The following is a 19,285-nucleotide window of genomic DNA, read 5'->3' as shown; positions in this document are numbered from 1 at the left end:
CAGAACCAGAAATTTGAGAAACACTGTGACGGTCCACCGACTCTGGTAGAGTAATCTGTAGTTAGTAGTAGCTATCATCTACCACATACTGGAGGGTTGAGCCAAGGGCCCGGTCAAGACAAGTCAAAATGTCGGCAACTGGCACAAAAGTTAAAGCAGATATTGAACCGAGGAATGAAATAGGGCTTATGCTAGAAGTGATAAAAAGGCAGTGCGACCTTATAGGCCCGAAATTAATAGATAGCCTTGCGCTAAAAACCATGAAGTGTATGCTGATTGAGGTTAGCCAAAGCATGCACCTACGTAAGCCAACGCAATCAAGGTACCTTAGGCGGCTACAGCATGGCCAAAAATATGACCGTAGAACTGCCAATGGGAATCATAGGAATATTGAGCATTAGTGAGTATTAGTGAGCTGCAGAATACTTAAGTGGTTAGTTACAACGTGTTGCAATACCTTGTATGAAAGACGGGGGGCACTCGCAGTTCAACACGGCAGACGTCGATCCTGAGGCAGAAATCGGAGATCGCCCCAGACCAGACGCGTCGCAGGAAAAACACGAGCGGACCCGCCGGGAGCTTGGGCCACCCAGAGCCATGCGACACCGGAGTTTATTCCCAGGGCATTCCACTGCGCAAGGGACTACGAAACGAGAGGATGGAGATAAAAAGAGATCGAGGGAAACGGGTGATGGATTAAACTCGTTTACAGCAGACCGGGCTCGCATCGGAAATCCTGTAGGCACCGGTGGCAGGCCAGCATGCTAGACAAGAGCTGTCGAAATTGACAGTGCAAGCTCTTGGATGCTAGACATGGAAAAAGATAGCCGCATTCCCTTCAAAATCAAATACTGGTCTCCGTAACCTTCCGAGGGAGACAATCGGTAAAAAAAAGCAAAGTGAAACCACCGTGGAACCGTTCCAGAAAGCCCATGAGTGACCAAGAAACGACGAGAACAACCAGATATCAGCGAAAAGAGGGAAGAACACAAACGCCGTGAACCGCGCAATTCGAGGTTGCGACCGGGCGCTTAGGAGGACTCCTCCTCATCCTCCTCGGCTTGCTGCTGTGGAAAAGTTAGTGTTGGAAAAGAAAAATCATGCAGGAGACAAAGGGTAACTTACCTGCTGGTACTTCGCCTTCTCTTCCTCGTAGCGCTTCTTGTCGGTGGCGGCCTTGTCGTCATAAGGCTTGCGCTCGGACTCGGAAAGGGCCTTCCACTTGTCACCGAGCATCTTTCCGACCTGGCCTATACAATGTCTGAGTCGCTGATTCGGGGTACCTAAGGGTGAGTTGGAACCTACCGAAGGAAATGCCGGGGTTCTCCTCGCGAACCTTGTCGCGGTTGTCGTTGGCGAAGAACATGTAGGCGGAGAGGCCACGCTTGGGAGCGTTGGGGTCTTGTGAAGTCAAGTCAGCATTGACGCGTCAATTGCCAGCAGATGGAGAAGAATCTTACCCTTCTTGCGGCGCTGGACGCGCTCCTTGCCGCCCTTGCGAGTAGTTTTCTCCTTAGGCATGTCTGTATCAGATGGTTAGCATCGGCGTTTGGGCACACGAGAGGCAAAGCAACCAGTCGCGTGGATGCCGAGGATCGGAATGAAGCTCTGCAGTGCACGACAGCGACATCAATCATCCGAGGCGACGATGGAAGTAGCTTTTCCGCCGATGCGACTGCGCGGCGACAAGTCGGCGCCAGAATTGAGGGAGACCGAGCTCGTCGTAGTGAACTTCTCCCCGGCGCGCGCATCCGGCAGATGGGCGACCAGAATGCCAAATTGGGGATGAAAAGAAGGTTGACTCACTGGAAAATTCGAGAAATGATGCGACTCGAAAATTTGAGAGTTGGGACTGTTGAGCGAAAAGAGACGCGGTCAGTATGTTGTTGTTGTTGTTGAGGGGAACAGCAGGTTGGTAGCGTGCGCGACCGCGACAGTCGCGCAACGAAGAAAATAGCAAAGGAAATGAGCTTTGCAAAAAAGAACAGAGGGTCTGACAAACACGAAAAAAAGGGGAGTGGATGTGTGTGTTGAGAAAATTGGGTGCTGATGGTGCGGGTGTTGATGTAGAGTCGGGGATATGCAGTACCTTAATTTGTATGGGGGTATGGGAGTATGGGCGAAGCAGTGTAGGAAGAGAGGAGAAGAGAGAGGGGAGAGCCGTAGTAGTAGGGAAGGGCGGGAGAGAGGGGAGGGCGAAAGGGTGGGCAGCACAGCAAGGGCTCTGCGCGCGCTGCTGACTGGCCCAGGGAATGTACCGCGTTATGTATGGGTAACTTTGCGCCGGCCTGCCTGCGCGGCCATCGGTCGCCGCCATCCGCGCGAGTGAGCGCTACGAAGATGGAAAAGTAACATAGAGGTACTCGAGGACCAGGACTCTCATGATCTAGTTTTTTGTCCCAATTCCTACGCAATCTTGTGGTTGATGCTCTTCAATCGACGGTGTTCACCACCGTGCTGGGGTTACCAAACCGTAACATACTTGGGCCATCTCACAGTGGAGCATTACGCCTCGATCCATTCTGCTAAAACCGCGCACCCGTCGTACCGAGTACTGCCGTACGCCATAGTAAGGGACCTCCCACGCAAGTAGCCAGTACCTAGTCAATACGCCCGTAAAATACCATAGGTACCTCAGCTCCCAGAATGCCAGGCCTCTAGGGAAAACAGTCCAGCATTTCTAACAGAGCCATGATACTCTATGTCGTACTAGTGTCTCTGGGAAATCATTTCCGGATAGTATAGTCGTCTCAATTGTATGATCAAAATGTCATACATTAGCGTTGATTACCCAGTAGTCGGACTCTACATATTGTATCGGACGTATATCAATAAATCAAGCGGGCGATCCTCGGTAAGGCGGAGCTGCAAGAGGTACACAACCATGCCACAATGCGCGAATCTCGTTTGCCCCAGAAATCCCTTGGAACGATTGCGCGGGCATTGAGCGGAGCAATGCCTCTCGCGCAATGGCACCTGGCCATACTGGCAATAAGTCCGAGACGATACCGCTACGGAGCTTGGGGACCCTGCACCCATGTCCGACATCCGACACTGTCCCATGCGCCGGCCGCCGTACACCACCTCACAGAGTCGGTCGTGCAGAGCGCAGACGCGCCGCCGCCAACTTCGAATGAGAGACGGGTGTCCCGGCCACCTCCCAAAGTGTCCTGTGTAATAAACGACTAGTCGTGCGCGCAGCGATCCATTTCGTCCCCGATTTTTTAGTTCGAGGTAAGGGAGGTCGCAACCGTCGGTTGCTCAATCAGAAGCGTGGCGTACCCTTTTGGCGTAACCGCCGATTGGAAACATGGCCATTCCTTTTCCCGCTTTGTTTTGGAGGATCTCTTGCTCCTTCGGTCTGCGTTATCTCAGCCTGTCTGCTTCCGAGCAGGGCAGCTGGCCAGCTTGTCCACGGGTAATGGCCGGGCGATACGATTAATAATGAGGCGTGCGCCCTCCCCGATGGTATGTATTTCCTGATGATCGCGTTCCAGTTCGCCGGGTCTGGGATGGGTTTGACATGATTCGAGCTTGATCACTGGTTGAAGATCCCACCGTGCGGCAATCACAAGCTGAATACTGGACAACTCTGCGAAGGTTGCGACGCGTCGAGAACTGCCCTCGGTACGCTGGCAGCAGGTACCCACGACCTGTCGGTCATGTCGTTAGTGGAGGCTGCACGCTAATGCGTTACGCTGCTGGGGATCTCGGCAGTGCAAAAGTCCAGGCGTGCTGGCGCCACCAGCAGAGCCTTCGAGAGCAAGACTGGTGGTGGCCACATTCCGGTACAGGTACATCGGTTTCTTTGCCAAACTCACCCATTACAATGTACCGCCAATACCCAGCGCCCACTTGTAATTTACCACCCTTTCCACTCTTTCCGAAGGGCGTCATAGAGTCTGCGGTTGCGGTCGCGTAATCTAATTTCCCCCCTCGCCTCCCCCAATTCTGTGTAATCTGCTGCGTGCTGGCCGCTCCCACTGCAACGCGGCATTGCATCCGGTCTAGTGGCAACCATCTCGTCGGCGGGCTCGAGAATGTGTCATATTCGTGCTCGCGGAAGGGTTCATTGCCACTAGCCTTGCGCTGCCATATTTAAAAAATCTTTCTTCCCTTTGTCGTTTCTTTCGCTCTCTCCAACGATGTTTTCTTGGCCTAGTCTCCTTCTCCCGTCCTCCGTCATTGCGGGTTTCGGTGATGTAGGCGTGGGTCAAGGTCTTACACGGCCACACTCAAGTGACCTGGGTCCTATTAATATTTTGTTTCGGTAACGAGCTCGCTTGGGGGCACTGGAAGGTTGAAGAAAGCATCGAAAATCAGTCTTAAATTCTTAGATAAAGGCGCCGAGACTCCTACCAAGCCCATGGGGTATGCCACTAGATCCACTACAGAGATCCTGGAAAATAATAAACAGTCACGCTCCCCGAGTGTCACTCGTCAACGCATCAGTCATCGCTTTCATCTAAAACCAAAGCCTGGAGCTTGTCATCGTCGGCCCAGTTCAAGCCGCTGGCGACAACCATCGCACTGGCAATGCTCTTCACGGTTTCCCATTTAGCTTTGCTGGTCTTGAAATCGGCCTCCAGCTGATCCAGCTGCGATAAGAGTTTTGCGTCTTTGAGCTCCTCTCGCCACGAAGAATCCTGCTTGGTGAGCTCGAGAAGCTGTTGTACCAGTTCGCGGTTTTCCTGGTTGATCTGTAGATTCTCGACCTCGAGGCCGGAGAGCTGTTTCAACACCTGGTCATGTGCCGAGGCTAGATTCTCGTGTGCTAGCGCGAGCACATCGCGTCGATTTACCAGACGGAGGAGCGCTCTGTTCGACTTGCGTGAGCCGGGAAACGTATGCATCATATAGGGTAGAGGTTGCATACCGTTCAGGAGGGGTGGTCGCTTTCAGGTGAACTGCTTTCAGGATGGGATCGGTCATGAGGATCGTACGAGCCGCTTTCCTTCTGACTGTGTAGGTGGCGCGCGCCTCTAAGAACTCGCGTTCCGCGATCGCGAGCTCTTTGTCGAGTTCGTCGCTTGAGGGCGGACTTGTTTCGGGTTCAGGGACTGTATAGACAGATCAGACAGAATCCAGAAACGGTAAAGACGAGATGGACAACGAAATCATTGGGGGGTCCTCCGAAAAAAGCAATAGATTTCTCCGAGGTCTAGATCGTACCTGATTCCAGTAATGCCTTTTCAAGCTGTTGTTCCTGAAGCTGGTTGGCAAGCTGCAAGATCAGCGCCTCTTGATCAGACAGAGTCACAACATCACGGGAGTCGTCCGCCGCGTAGTCAAGGAGGGTCAGCTCGCCTGGCCGCAGATGCGGCAAAGGGCCATGTTTGGTCGCCATGGGATCTCCCGTGGGCGTGCGGCAACCTTGTGATATGCGCGGCGCGGAGGCGGTGGGGAGTCAACGCTCACGGGGAAGCTGCAGCCTCCTGCTCTCCTCGTTAATTCATTCTCCCCTCCCACTTCCCAGGACACACGAGCTTCCATGCTCACGGTGAGGAGGGGACATGTCGCTCCATATCTACATTGCTCACTCTGGTGAGCATCTACTGGCCGACCCGGTCTCCTTTGCCTCGTATGTACTCCGCTCGATCGGTGTGGGGAGCCTTTGTCCAGTTCCCTCCTCGCTTTACGCAACTGCAAGCTGACCCCACTCGCCTGTCTAGTACTGAAGCCCTGAAGACATGGATCGTTCAAAATACCTCCATTCCACCAACAAGACAGATTCTCATGACCGCCCTGGGAAAGAATGTGAAGATCCAGACGCTTGCTACTGAGGTATGACGCTCCCCCCGACTAATACCTAGTCCGAAACGACCCGAAGTTACTCGAGAGCCGCACTGATACGTGACATGAATTAAATAGACAGAAATCTTTGTTTATGACCGACAATACGTCAGTGACCCTGGCGACGCCGAACTACCAGAGCTACCTCGACCCGAGTCCTTCAGGCCGACCAGCCCACCCGCATCCATAACCGATCAGAACGACCTTCAGTCATGGCGGAATTTGTTCATGAAAAGAAGGTCCTGGGCACTAGAACTGTCTACCCGTTGCGAAGCTATCGACAAGCAAGTCCGAGAACACAACGAACGAACCGACGTCATCCATCGCGGCCTGGGTGTAGCCCTGGAGAACCTCAAATCTCACGTCGGAACTCTTGAGCATCGTTTTCAAGAGGCTCAAACATGGGCGAACAATCTCCTCCAGGAACAGGAGTCAGCTTTAGATGGTTGGCAGCGGGCTCTTTCGACTCTCGAGAGCATTCCGGCGCGGAAGGACTTCCCCATGCTCGGACGCCCGTCCACGCCAAAGATAGACAAAGACCGGCCCACAGGTACCCTCCTTGACTTCGTCGATGTCCCTGAAGTCCAGCGGGCTGGGTCGGATGTGGCGCTAGCAGCACCGCGCTTCTCTGGGCAAATGCGAGACATGGAGCGGATTGTTACCGACATTGCTACAGAAACACAGCACCTGGTAGATGACTCATTTCCCAATTCCGAGAATGGTGAAGAAGGATTGCTGGAAGAGGTCGAAACGATCGCAAAGAAGATCCACTCTGATTATGAGCATGTCCTTGGGTTGCCAAACAACCAAAGGATGCTGGCAAACATCTCTAGGCTTGCTCTCAACCACACCCAGAATCTTCTTCCTTCGCTCTTCGAGCTCGGCAAGGATATCCACTATGCGTTGGAGGAATCTTGGCGCCGGCGCTCCGCGGCAGGCAAGAAAGCTCTCCAGCAAATGCGCACCATCTCCTTCATTGAGTCCCGTCTCGCTGAGGTTCACTCCCAGATAGTTGAACTCGACGTGGACAGCAACTCGTTTGACATCATATGCTCTGTTTTCCAAATGCCGATGGTCTATGGTTCCGTTTTGATCGAATGCACACGGCGCCAGGAATGGAGCGGCAAGATCAAGGCAGACTCCCTGAGTTTAGCAGAGGAAATGGCGGTGTTGAGAGATGAGGAACAGCGCCGACGCAAGAAATGGGTCAAGAATATGGGTGACTTCATCTCCTTTGGGGATACCAATGCCCCGGGAATCGAGGTCAATATCCAGGGCCAAGACGATGAATGGCCGGATGTCAGTCGTAAAGAAATCGAACTTTACATCGACGAGCTACGATCCAAGCATTCCTTGGCCAAAATCGCCGATGATTTGACAGTCCAGTTTAAAGAGTTGGATGCACCCACACGTCAACAGCGGCGGAGGGCCAAAGCCTTTAAGAACGGGAGCGTTTTTGATCTCGGTCGGAGCTCAATGTTGCTACGCGGTGATGATGTAGTGCGAAGCCTACGGGAGGAGAAGGCCAAACTCGAGGAAAGAGTCAAAGGGTCCGACAGCCGCATCCGAAAACTAGAGGACCTGTTGCATCGCCAGAGCCACCTGAGTCGACCATCAAGCGGCAATTTCGGTCCTGATTTCCCCAGTTCTCCTGCATCTCCGCACCCTGACGCCATGTCGCGACGTTCGTCTGTGTCTTCAAGACGGGTGTCGATGAATCAGTCTCCGGAGGACAGAGCGCTTGTGCAACGCATCGTAACACTCGAGGCCGAATTGGCCGCGGAGAAGGAAACAGTGCAAAGGCTTCACAAAGAAGCACATGCCGAGCGCCAGTCCAGCTCCGATAAATATCAAGAAGCTCAATCCACCAAGAAAGATCTCATTGGCAATCTTGAGGCACGCCAACGCGAGTTTGAAGATGAACGACGGTTCATCGAGGCGGAGCTGAAAAAGGTTCGACACCGCAACGAAGAGGTGGAAGAGGAGCTCGATAGGCTCACGGACAGCCGGGAGCATGAAAAGCATGAACTGGATGAGCGTATTCACCAGCTCGAGGTCGACTTGCAAGCTGCCCATATCAGCTCCAGAGAGGAAGCTGCAAAGATAACTGGGCTGAGTGAACGCATTCATGCTCAACAAGAGGAAGAGCAAAAACTCAAGGCAAGGATCGAGTCCCTTGAGCAACAGCAAGGCGAATGGAGCCAACGGGATCATGAAAATTACAATGCTCTTCAGTCAGCATTTATGAACCTGTCACCCGGAGGAGCCGTCCCATTTGAGCTTTCTGGCATCATTAAAGCCATTGATATTCTGTCCGAAGGTCTCTCCATCCACGCGCGGAGTGCGGAAGAGAGCGCTACCAAGGCAATGGCTGAGGCCAAGTCTTTCGAAGAGAGGAACGCGCAACTCGAGTCTGATCTCGAGGCGACAGCGAAGAGCGTCGAAGATAAAGAAACTAAGCTGTCTCAACTCCAACAAGAACTATCGGATACACAAAGCAAACTGGACAATGCTATGCGTGACCTGGAACAAGAGCGTTCAGCACTAACTTCGCTGCAGAACCAGGTGTCAGCTGGCGAAAGTGGATCCGACGCCCTGCGAGAACAAATTGCAGAAGAACAACAAAAGCACGCAGATCTGTCTCAGAGACTTGCTAATGCCGAAACCGAGGCACGAGACTTCAAAGATAATCAATCTGACTGGGAAAAAAGGCTCGAAGATGCCTCCGAGGCAGTCAAGCAAGCTGTGGCTAGGGTTAATTCCCGAGGCAGCAAATCGCACGATATCTCAAAACGGCTTTTCTCTCAGGTTGAGGCATTGGTACGCATGCTGGAGCAGATGGGCTTTGCGATCGTTCAACAGAATGGCCATCTTGCAGTCCAGCGTGCCTCAAAGATCAATTCGTCGTCCAGTCTTGGAGAGAGCCTCGCTCAATCTGCGACTGTCTCGATGAAGCCGGACGCATCATTGCTGGCTTGGTTAGATGCAGAGACTCAAGAGGAAGAGGAGACTAAGTTTGCCGCGTTCATTGAAGGTCTGGCTCAGTTTGACCTCACAAGCTTCGGAGAGACAGTCATCAAACGCGTCAAGGATCTGGAGACCTATGCTCGCAGGTACGTGAAAGAATCTCGAGCTTACCGTGACCGTTACCATCGCGCCCAAAGCGAAGCCCATGAGAAGATCGCGTACCGGTCTTTCAAGGAAGGGGATGTTGCTCTGTTTCTTCCCACTCGAAACCAAGCAATCCGCTCTTGGGCAGCTTTTAATATCAATGCGCCACACTACTTTCTCCGCGAGCAAGACTCCCATAAGCTTGACCAAAAACCTGGCTTCTTGCTCGCATTACTAAGATTGAAGAGCGAATTGTCGACCTGTCTAAATCATTGAACAGCGCTGCCACAGACAAAAAGTCCCTCGGAGAAGCCAGTGACGGCAACTCTCTGGACGATGATAATCCCTTTGCGCTTTCTGATGGTCTACGCTGGTATCTCGTTGACGCTATTGAGGAAAAGCCTGGCGCACCCGCCACACCAGGAATCTCGAAAAGCACCGTTGCCTCTGCCCATGTGGATGCTAAGGGTAGCATCCGTCTAAAGCGACCTACTGAAGAAAGCACTGTCGCTCAAACCCTGTCCAGGAGCTTGGATAGCCGGCGTAATAGTTCTAATTCGAAGCGTGGAACGCCTACGCCTTCCCACAAAGCCAACGACTCAGCATCCGACATTGTGCGACCAGCTGGCGCAGACGTCAGCTCTCAGCCTCGCGAGGCTGCTCCCATTTTCAACGAGGTTCGTCGAGACCTACTCTTTCATGAGGTTCGTCGTGGCCCACTACGGGACCTTCTTTTTCGGGTCACTCCCAGAAGCCTGCATGCTTATCTTTAAATTCCAATACAGAATCAAGATCCTGCGTCAGCCTCGGAAGCGCAATTGCCTACCAGCGATATTGCGTCATCGGCATCTCCGCCTTCGCGGTCGACTTCTACTCGGAGTCAGGCCAAGGCACGCACATGGGAGAAATTATGGTCAATGGACTATCGTCGTGATGAAACAGGGAAGTACTAGGTGTTTCTTTCTACGTTCCATCGCCCTTTGCTCTTTTTTTCACCCTCTCTGTTTTTTGTTTGAGAATCTTGGCCCCTTCTGCTTTTTGTGCATGCATGATGAGGCCATCAACATCTCCCTTCGGTAGTGATTTACTACAAGATACCCACCAGTTTGAAGGCCTTTTTTTGCGAATTTTTGTCGATCAATCCTCTATCAGTTCCACAGGCAAAGGATTCAGGCGTCTAGCTACAGACAAGAGCCCAATTCCAGCAACGTACGCTGATCAAACTTTCTGTCCCATCACAACGTAAAAACATTGTAGCTGAACCAGCCGTTGAGGTTGACCAGATCTTGCTGGGCGGCCTTTTTCATACCCAGCACTTGATCTATCGACTTCGCCCATTCAAACGTGCGGCAATCAAGAGCAGCAATCATGAAATTATGGATCCCGTCCAGGACGGCCTTATTGAGCTCGCTTCTCCCAGCTGGGTCATCCAGGGGATAGATTCTCTCGTCGCAATTTTCCAGTCCATTTTCCTGGAAGAGACCGTAAAGAGCAGCCACACTATTCGGAATTAGAATTGGCCTTGGTCTGCACACGAGGGAACAGAGCTAATAGCCTCATTTTGGTGTCTTTCCTAGAGCACTCGCAGTGGCTCGATGGAGCTCGGTCCATCGCTCAGCATTAATGGGAACCCTGCCTTCAGTGGTTCCCTTCACGACGAAGTCCTTTGCCGAGCAGTCAAGCCATTGGATATATAGCCCCCAGGTCCTTTTTGTCCTATCGTGTCAAAAAAGTCTTCTCACAAGATCGGGTCGATGTTCATACGGAGAAGAGAGATGAGGTTGCAGAGGGCAGGCTTCCACTCATCAGAGGACAGAGCCACCACCATCGCACAAACGTTGACGACATCATATTGCCCTATGAGCTCGGCTGGGAACGGTTCTAGAAGATTGTGCTGGTGGAATTTGACATTTGGGGGCGGTGGTTTCTCATTGAAAAACATTGCGCCCGAGAGGTCGAATCCGTCGAGTTTGCAGTCATCCAGGAGGACCGCTGCGAGGTCACGTAGCCAAATACTGCAGAGAGTCTAGAGTCAGTTTGGAATGGCCTCTTTTGCATCTTGAGATGAGATTCCCCAAGGTGAGATAAGGGTGAAATTTCTGACCCAGTGCCAGTCCCTACGTCTGCCACGCGCATGCCATCTCTCTGAGGGATTTTTGGGTGCAACAGGTAGCCAATATTGACTTGCCAGACCTTGTACTGTCTTTCGAGCCTATATTCCACCTCAGCCTGTGGTGTTCCTAGATGACTTTTTAGAACGTGGTCAATGGTCTCCAAACCTTTCAAGTTCATCTTTCGTTCGGATGAGAACATATTCTGCTGGAGAATTGACCTGGATAGGCATTATGAGATCAGAAATTGGGCCTTTTTATGGAAAGATGAACTTTGCCGGCTCATCTGCGAAAACGCCCGAGTTCATCCACCCATCAGTCAATAGTACTGAAATTGGAGCCAACCTGACGCCACAGCCATGGTATCCCGTTAGAAAAAAAAACACAAGACCAGTCAGTCGCGCCAAATTCCCCACAGCGGCACTAAGGAGAAAATATGACAGGACGAGATAGTCTGGAGCAACGCTCCGTACGTACAGTCGTGGAGGAAGGATTCTTGGAATGCGGGTCTACGGGAACAAGGAAAAGATCAGCTGTTTGGTGAACCTCTTTGACCACCCCGGAAGCCTGTGAAAGGTTCCTGGGCCGAAGTTTTTTCCCCAAGGTGGTTTAATTTTACTGATTAGCGTGGGATATGCCAACCCATCGAATGAATGGTCTGTTATAGCATCCTGGTGGCCGTTGGAAAGCGTCGGCATCTTGAGAAATTTGCTTTGTTCACTCGGAATACACTTCATAATGCGAAGTTTTCATTGATGAATTAGGCCTTCTTGATGTAAGTTTGGTCCGCGCTCACAAATTGAGGGGCTACTAGCTGCAATTCTATTGGAATTTTTGGGGAGCAGATGGGGCTTTGCTAAGGGTCATCCTAACGGTTATCCCACACTGCAATGGCGTGAGATCCACCGACACACCGCTCGAATTGGATCCCCTGAATTTCGTTGGAGATAGGGGTTGATGGAATATTTAGCTCTAGCTCATTTCTCGATCACTTAGATAACAATAGGATTACTTTCCAGTAGGTATGTGTGATATATTTGCCACAAACCACACAGTGTTGATGGTTAAAATCGTGGTCATTGTTAGTCCTGTGAAACAGGGCGACAAGTATGCTCCATATCTACATTTCTTGGTATGCGACGGGCGAAGCAGGATAGCAAAAGACTGCAGTACGAGATGTAGTACCTCACATATAGTTTATACGCATCACACTCTATGTGATATGATTTATATGATGGAGATGAGATAGCTGTGGAGACTGTAATACTGCCGAATGCCAGCATGATCTGCAGGATATACCTCCGCCAATCCACTTCGTTTTCCAACCTCTCCACATCAATCAAGCTTGATTTCTTGGCTTGAACCATTTAATTCGCAACCAAAACCCGGGGGGGAGCTTTAAAACCAGGCTAGCAAGAATGCAGCGGCTGGCCGTAGCCGTGACCGTGTATCGACGTAAGAAATGCGACGACGATGACGTCAGCGATGCCAGGAATCGGACAAGGCATAACCAACTATTCATTATAAGTAGCTGAGAGGTATCATTTCTTTTAAATTGCCATCGCACTTGGATTATCTTTGTCTACTCCGATTTCTTCAAGTTTCGAAGTCTATCAATACAGTATCACCTACACCCACCATCCACGCCACATCATGTCCGCCGCACGCTTGATTCCGGTTTTCAAGTCTCGAGTGACAAGCTCGGTCGCAGCCTCCACCATCGGCATTCGGTCCATCTCATCGACTGCTAGCTATCAGAAAGGGCCTATCGATGCAACCAAGGACACCCTGAAGAAGGCTGATCGGGTTGTCTCGGATGCGGCAGTTGGGGGTATAAACAAAGGAGGTATGTACATCCTTGGGTTGAATAATGAGAAACCGAGTAAGCCAAATTCTGATACGAATGTGTGCATCTTCTAGAGCAAGCGAAGGAGAAGATTAAGAACGCCATGGGTGCCACTAGCCAGGATGCCCAGGCCAAGGCGCAGGAGTTGAAGGGCGACGCGGCTCAATATGCAGGCGAGGGCAAAGGGAAGGCGGAGCACGCGGCCGGAAAGGCAAAGGGAAAGGCCGAGGAGGCCATGGGCGAGGCAGCTGGCAAGGCCAAGGAGGCTAAAAAGAGCCATCTCGGTTGAAGGTAGCTTTCGTTTGGAATGATGTTCCCTGTCTCCATGTCGTCTCATATCGCATAACCTGTATATCGAATGTAATATCATTTCTGCATGCTCGCTTGGTCGGATAATCCTGTCATATCCGGGAAATGGGAATATAGCGGATGAAATATTCAGCTCGGTAGCATAATCACGTACTCGCGTGAGCTCAGTCCGAATTTAATCACATCCTTGTCCATGACCTCCATATAGCGGCCAGCTGGAACGGACTCGCCATTGACACTGGTTCCGTTGGCGCTCTCCAGATCGATGATATAGGGCTTGATCTTGCCGATGCGGTCACCATACTCGTTTCTCTTCTCGACATAGCGGAACTGGAGCGCGGCATGTTGTTTGGAGCAGCTGGGATGCTCGAGAGGGAAATCCACCACTGCCTGTTCACGGCCAACCAGCCAACAGCTGCGTCCACCGAGTTCCACCATCTCCAGTAGATCCTCTCCCTTGAAGACATACATTCTCCAGGGCTCCTTGGATGGTGGTTTGCGTGCCTCTGGTGGCTCATGGTATTTCAAGACGATTCCTCCATCGCGTCCTTCAACCTGGACCCTGTTACTCTCCGCCGCAAGGCGGCCCGTGTTTCTGAAATTCGGCTTCTCTCTCTCTGGTGGCGGAGGTCCATCACCAGTCTGTGTCAATTCGTTTGAGAATGCGTCTGATTGCGATGGGAGCGGGCCGCGCCGCTGAATCTCCTTGGGTGGGCTAGGTGATCGTCGTGGAGAACGTGAGCGTCGTCGTGGACTCTTATGTCTTCTGGAAGACCGCTCTCCATCACGGTCTTCGCGGTGTCGATGGCTGCGATGGCTGTGCCTCCTGCGATCCTCGTCGGCGGCACTTGTAGAGCGTTCACGGCGGTCTCGGCGATGGCTATCACGATCTCGGCGGGATCTGTCGTTCCCTGATGGACTGCGGGAGGATTGGCGCCGAGGACTGTCTCTGTGTGAGTTTCGGCGGTTGTCATCGCGTCGCCGCGAGCTCTTATGGTAATCGGACCGTAAATCCTGTCGTCGTCGTTCGCGGGATCGATCGGGAGAATCGGCTGGCGAGCGTTGCCGACGGCCGTCGTGTCCGTCTTGCGATCCAGCCATATTATCGCAAGCGGATAGCAGCGTTAAACGTGAGCAAAAACAACGGGCGGAAGCTTCGATGAGAACCTTGAGACAAACTGTAGATCACGTGATTTTACTTGAGCTAAAAATTACCAGATTCGTAGAAAATGTGAAGGAATTTAGTGTTAAACAAATATAGAATTTACGTAAAATTTCCCTCTGCTGATGGATTTTCCTAACTTCTCACCTATTTTGAAAATATCTACCTCGATCCTAGTGTGACTACCACTTCTCGGCACCTTTTCTCCGACGCCACGTGATCCATTCCACGGGCCGGCAGGTCTAAACAGTGAGGGGAGCTACACTGCTTCCACTCTTCCACTCTTCCACACACTTGGAGAGCGTCGGGATTCTCACCGTCCTCTCTCTAAACGCCATGCGGACATGTTCAAGAAGTCCGGACTTCTCAGCTGCAGTGGCATCCAGCTCCTGAGCTCACCCACTGTAGCGTCGCCACTCGCTCATGTCCTGGTCAACAGACCACGCCGCGGCCTCGGGGTATTCTATATCGGCCAAAGCTACGCCACTGCCTCGGATCTCCCGGAGTATGAATATTCCTGGCCGAGTGCATCGACATTTACTCCTTATGAAGTCTTTAACCTACACCGCAATGCCCCGTACTCAAAGATCCGATACTACGATCTCGTGAAAATTTACCATCCAGATCGGCCTTGCAACGAGCATCGTCTATGTCGAGGTCTGTCAAAAGAAGTTCGCCTTAGACGGTACCACATCGTAGTAGCCGCCCACGAGATCCTTTCAGACCCGACCAAGCGAGCTGCGTACGACCAGTTCGGTACCGGATGGAAATACGGACCCAAACGGTACAACACGGTGGCCGACGCATCGGCAGAGTGGGGACCTTACGGCCCAACTATATACGCCAATGCCACCTGGGAGGACTGGGAACGTTGGAATAACCGACACGAGAAGCAGCAGCATATCGTCGATCACCGCACCTTCACCAAACTCGTCGTTCTCCTGACCTTGTTCGGAGGCGCTGTCCAAGCGTCTTGGATCTCGCAGCTGCAAACTGGCTATGAGGAGCGCTTACGGGAGGTCAGCAACGATTCGATGCGCTTCCTGTCCGGTCGTCGGCAACATACAATCGACCAGATGCCTTCCAATGACGCTCGCGTGCAGAGTTTCCTAGTCCGGAGAGATCCGACGGGATCAGGCCTCAAGGATGACGAGCAACCTATTTACGAAAGAGAACTGCATTCTCGTCGTCCATCCGAAGGAAAAACCGCGTATCCAACCCAGGAGGTAGAGGATCACGCGCGGAGTGAGCCAGTGCCGAGTGCTCAGAGTTCTCAAGACGCCCATAAGGCTTTATGATGCCATTTCTGTCCTATTGATTCTCCTCTTTGTATGATGTTCTGACTCGCATGACATTTATAATTATCGAATCAGATTAGGGGTTGTGCATTTCGGGACTGATTGAACATATTCTCCTCCATTTAACAGTAGTATCGGAGGTAGCATCGATTACTTTCGAAATAGAAACCCGACCCTAAAATCCAGTCTGCAAATAGTGCAGTTGCATAAATGCATCTGTAAATCTAAGGCCCAATTTCAAGGTGTAAGATCCTCAGCGACGCCTCGTGGGGCGTAGATGCCCACGGTGGGGACGGACCTCGGCTCTGACGCAGGTGAACCCAGATCCGGTTTAAATCTATATCTCTCCCTCCCTCAGCACAACCCCAGGAGCCGGGCTCCAAGTCGCATCCTTCGCCCAGGATGAGCTCGTTCAAGCACAATATCGGCCTTCTGAAGGCGTTGCTGGTCCGCATCCCGCTGATCCTGAAAACACTCTTTCTGCATGAGGTTCACATGTCCCCCGTGTCGGGGAAGCAAGATCTACGCACCGAATTGACTGTTGCAATCATTCGCTCGTTCATGACGTTCAGTCATTCCATCACCAAGATGCAGCAGAATAGCATGCGCGACCCCGGGATCAAGGGTCCCATGTGGGTGTCCAAGGTCGTTTTACCACAGCCCGAGTTCGACGTGCGCGATGCAGTTCTGCGCGCAATTGAGGACCTCAAAATGGGTGACGAGACTTTTGATATACCTGCTATCGGCTCTGTCGAGGCTGAATGGACTGGGTATCGAAGTGGAGTTGGGAAGAGTACTGCGCAACCTGATCTCTCGGAGGCTGAGAAGTATCGTGAGCTGAAAAAGGAGTCCTCGTCTGATACGACAATTCTGTTCTTCCACGGCGGTGCATATTTGTAAGTAACTCCTGAAACATTATCTCTCGTAACATAAAAACTCTAATTCTTAATCCCAGCCTGATGGATCCATGCACTCACCGCGTGCCTGTCGCTCATCTATCACGCCTCACGGGTTCCCCGGTGCTCTCAGTCCGATACCGACTGGCACCGCAAAATCCATTTCCAGCCGCATTGGTTGATGCATTGACAGCCTACTTGTCTCTCATTCATCCGCCACCAGGCGCACTACACGATCCTGTGCCAGCCCGCAAGATCGTCATCGCTGGTGACTCCGCCGGTGGAAACCTGTCTCTGGTGCTACTTCAGACACTACTTACCCTTCAACGTGCCTCCCGCTCAATCAACTTCCATGGAAAAGAAGTCCCCATCGAGCTTCCTGCGGGCGTAGCCACCGTTTCGCCATGGTGCGATATCTCGCGCGCCATGCCATCGATCATCCACAATGCCAAATTCGACTATCTCGATCTCCCCGCTCACACCAGAGAAGATGTAGTCGAGTCGAAGCCGTTCACTCCGATTCCATTTCCGGCTGACGCAGCGTGGCCTGTATCACCGCCGCGTAGTGATATGTACGTGAATGCGAAAACGGTGCTACATCCTCTCGTCTCGCCTCTTGCTGCATCGCCGGAGCTTTGGAAGGGGGCGCCTCCGATTTTTATCTCGACTGGAGAGGAATCATTGACAGATGAAGGCTTGATCACAGCTCGCCGACTTCACGAGGCTGGCGTACCTGTTGTCGCAGAGCAATTTGAGGGCATGCCTCACTGCCACGGCTTTATCATGATGTCTACGCCGGCGTCAAAACGATTCTTTAAGACAATGTCGGAGTTCTGTCGTAACGCCGGGACTGGAAGTGTTACGCCGACAGGGAACCTCACGTATCTCGGCTTCAAGCTGCGCTCCACCCGCGAGATTTCACTTGAGAAGATTAGTAATGTGAGTGATGAAGAGGTCGAGGAACGATTGCAGAGAAGTGCGAAATGGCGTCTTGATGGGGAGATTGAGATGCTCAAATCCTCTCGTGAGTGGGCGCGGCTGTAAGTGTACCGATGACCACGGATTATAATTGTAAATTTTGTTTCTACTACCTGTCAATACACGGAATACATACAAGAATTCAATGATACATAATCTATACAAAGTTTGGGATATCATAAAATGCAAACAGTCAAGCAAGAAAGTAACAGAAACTGTGATAATCAGAGAGCTGCAAGAATGACGAGCGACTTCGGCTTGAATTTGATCGTTTCTCCCTCTCCTGCGATCGTGAGATTGACGATGTACTCCAGCGCGTGCGTGTGTTTGATGCTATACGTGACGAAGTCGGGATAGATGCTGTTCAGGCTCGGCCAGCGCACAAGGCGCATATTCCCAGAATACAATCCATCAGCCCGCAGATTGATCTGGAACATGTTGCCCAAGTGGATAGGCTGGCTCCCCTTCCCCGACGAATATATCACCAGCGGAGACTCGAGCTGTTCGAAGACCTTTTCTAGGTGCAAGTCTATTATGGCGGTCTGCTGGTCACTTTGTGGGTGGTTCTCTCGGAAATTGCTCGGTGCCATGCAAGCTGTTATACAGTGCAGACGCAGCCTGATCCAATTGATCTGAATCTTCTGAGGATGGTCCTTGATACCCTCACTCGTTTTATCTTCCCGGTGAACAAAGTTGAATATTATCGGGATCAACTCTGGGTTGTTGAGTTGGACGGCAGTGGGTGTTGTCATCACGATTTCATACCAGAACTCTGGTACTTTGGAGGAACGGAAAATTTTGCGCGTCCTTTGTCCCAGAGATAGGGCTACATCTTCCATTCCTGGGAGTAAACGCTGTGTCTGGATTTTGAAAACACAGCCATTTCGCAATTCCTTGGACTCGCCAAGAAAAGTGCTCGTGTTCTGGTCCATAGGGTGTCTTAACATTATGGGTAAGGTCGCATAGAGGACTCGGTGTGCCCCGCGATGGAGATAGTTCAAGCGAGCGTGGACGGCATACTCGACAATGCATTCGGAGCTGACAATATGATCCCTACCACTGGCACGAAAGGTACCAGGTAGGTACGGAGGAGCTTCGTCCAGGGGAAGAAAGCTCATCGCCTGTTTATGGCCTCTAGTAACCGAAGGTGAAACGGTGGTGGGAATCTGGACTGAGATGGGCCAGCATTCTGGCTCGCTGCTATTTTCTGGAATATGCAGTGGCCCGTGATAAAGGACATCCTGGCCATTATCGAAGAGGTCCCAGGTGGCGGAGTAGGTCTTATTAGAGGAGTCTCTTCTCTCAGAATCTCGAGAAATCTTCGCCCTCACTCGCCCGGCAAACCAAATTCGGACTGTAGCCTCGGGTGTGACGAGTGGATTCTTGCGCATCAAGTTGCCGATGATCGTGTCGCCTGGTGCATACTCCCACCCAGCAGGAGCTGCAAGATCGAACTTCAGATCGTCTTTGAGGGCGATCTTGTTTGGGAACATGGTGCCCATTGTGTAGATAGAACTAGTGTCCCCGGCGTATATGGCGCTGGCACTCATTTTCTCCCTGTTCCTTGCTCAAGTGTGAGTCTCTGGGGAAATGATGGGAGGTGCCAGGGATCGCGAGGAGTTGATATATTCAAGAGCGCCCAGTTATGGGCCCACACGGCCGGATGATGTTGTTGCCCTTTGCGCCCCGAACGATTGAGCCTCGTGTTACCGTACGGGTCTTGTCAACTAGTCCTAACTCGTGCTTAGCCCCTGCTCCTACCGCAACCGATAACTAGTTAA

General features: G+C 51.8%; 9 protein-coding genes across 9 annotated transcripts; 4 read left to right on the top strand and 5 right to left on the bottom strand.

The window, feature by feature from the left end:
• Positions 1-1,031: 1,031 nt before the first annotated feature.
• nhp6 (high-mobility group nucleosome-binding protein) lies at positions 1,032-1,521 on the bottom strand (the record flags this gene model as incomplete). Its single annotated transcript, XM_056616699.1, has 4 exons — positions 1,032-1,067; positions 1,126-1,250; positions 1,306-1,401; positions 1,461-1,521. 4 exons carry the CDS (start codon positions 1,519-1,521, stop codon positions 1,032-1,034), a joined length of 318 nt encoding a protein of 105 aa, XP_056477056.1.
• Positions 1,522-4,448: 2,927 nt separating this feature from the next.
• On the bottom strand, positions 4,449-5,347 carry N7532_004204 (centromere protein H; the record flags this gene model as incomplete). Its single annotated transcript, XM_056616698.1, has 3 exons — positions 4,449-4,818; positions 4,877-5,060; positions 5,173-5,347. 3 exons carry the CDS (start codon positions 5,345-5,347, stop codon positions 4,449-4,451), a joined length of 729 nt encoding a protein of 242 aa, XP_056477055.1.
• Positions 5,348-5,513: 166 nt separating this feature from the next.
• atg11 (autophagy protein ATG11) lies at positions 5,514-9,857 on the top strand (the record flags this gene model as incomplete). Its single annotated transcript, XM_056616697.1, has 5 exons — positions 5,514-5,581; positions 5,673-5,784; positions 5,872-9,158; positions 9,185-9,608; positions 9,690-9,857. The coding sequence occupies 5 exons, from the start codon at positions 5,514-5,516 to the stop codon at positions 9,855-9,857; spliced, it is 4,059 nt and encodes a 1,352-aa protein (XP_056477054.1).
• Positions 9,858-10,139: 282 nt separating this feature from the next.
• N7532_004202 (class I SAM-dependent methyltransferase) lies at positions 10,140-11,196 on the bottom strand (the record flags this gene model as incomplete). The annotated part of the gene is made up of 3 exons (XM_056616696.1): positions 10,140-10,404; positions 10,647-10,919; positions 11,009-11,196. 3 exons carry the CDS (start codon positions 11,194-11,196, stop codon positions 10,140-10,142), a joined length of 726 nt encoding a protein of 241 aa, XP_056477053.1.
• Positions 11,197-12,668: 1,472 nt separating this feature from the next.
• Positions 12,669-13,150, top strand: N7532_004201 (uncharacterized protein; the record flags this gene model as incomplete). The annotated part of the gene is made up of 2 exons (XM_056616695.1): positions 12,669-12,861; positions 12,936-13,150. The coding sequence occupies 2 exons, from the start codon at positions 12,669-12,671 to the stop codon at positions 13,148-13,150; spliced, it is 408 nt and encodes a 135-aa protein (XP_056477052.1).
• A 149-nt stretch (positions 13,151-13,299) lies between these two features.
• On the bottom strand, positions 13,300-14,271 carry N7532_004200 (putative FHA domain protein SNIP1; the record flags this gene model as incomplete). The annotated part of the gene is made up of 1 exon (XM_056616694.1): positions 13,300-14,271. One exon carries the CDS (start codon positions 14,269-14,271, stop codon positions 13,300-13,302), a length of 972 nt encoding a protein of 323 aa, XP_056477051.1.
• Positions 14,272-14,676: 405 nt separating this feature from the next.
• Positions 14,677-15,630, top strand: N7532_004199 (J domain-containing protein; the record flags this gene model as incomplete). Its single annotated transcript, XM_056616693.1, has 1 exon — positions 14,677-15,630. The coding sequence occupies one exon, from the start codon at positions 14,677-14,679 to the stop codon at positions 15,628-15,630; it is 954 nt and encodes a 317-aa protein (XP_056477050.1).
• A 402-nt stretch (positions 15,631-16,032) lies between these two features.
• On the top strand, positions 16,033-17,570 carry N7532_004198 (alpha/beta hydrolase; the record flags this gene model as incomplete). The annotated part of the gene is made up of 2 exons (XM_056616692.1): positions 16,033-16,526; positions 16,586-17,570. The coding sequence occupies 2 exons, from the start codon at positions 16,033-16,035 to the stop codon at positions 17,568-17,570; spliced, it is 1,479 nt and encodes a 492-aa protein (XP_056477049.1).
• A 158-nt stretch (positions 17,571-17,728) lies between these two features.
• N7532_004197 (uncharacterized protein) lies at positions 17,729-19,006 on the bottom strand (the record flags this gene model as incomplete). Its single annotated transcript, XM_056616691.1, has 1 exon — positions 17,729-19,006. The coding sequence occupies one exon, from the start codon at positions 19,004-19,006 to the stop codon at positions 17,729-17,731; it is 1,278 nt and encodes a 425-aa protein (XP_056477048.1).
• Positions 19,007-19,285: the final 279 nt, after the last annotated feature.

The sequence above is a fragment of the Penicillium argentinense genome (genome assembly GCF_028826775.1).
Source record: "Penicillium argentinense strain IBT 30761 chromosome Unknown utg000004l_segment0_segment0, whole genome shotgun sequence".
Taxonomy (NCBI): Eukaryota; Fungi; Ascomycota; class Eurotiomycetes; order Eurotiales; family Aspergillaceae; genus Penicillium; species Penicillium argentinense.
This window is presented reverse-complemented; position numbering and strand designations above follow the sequence as displayed.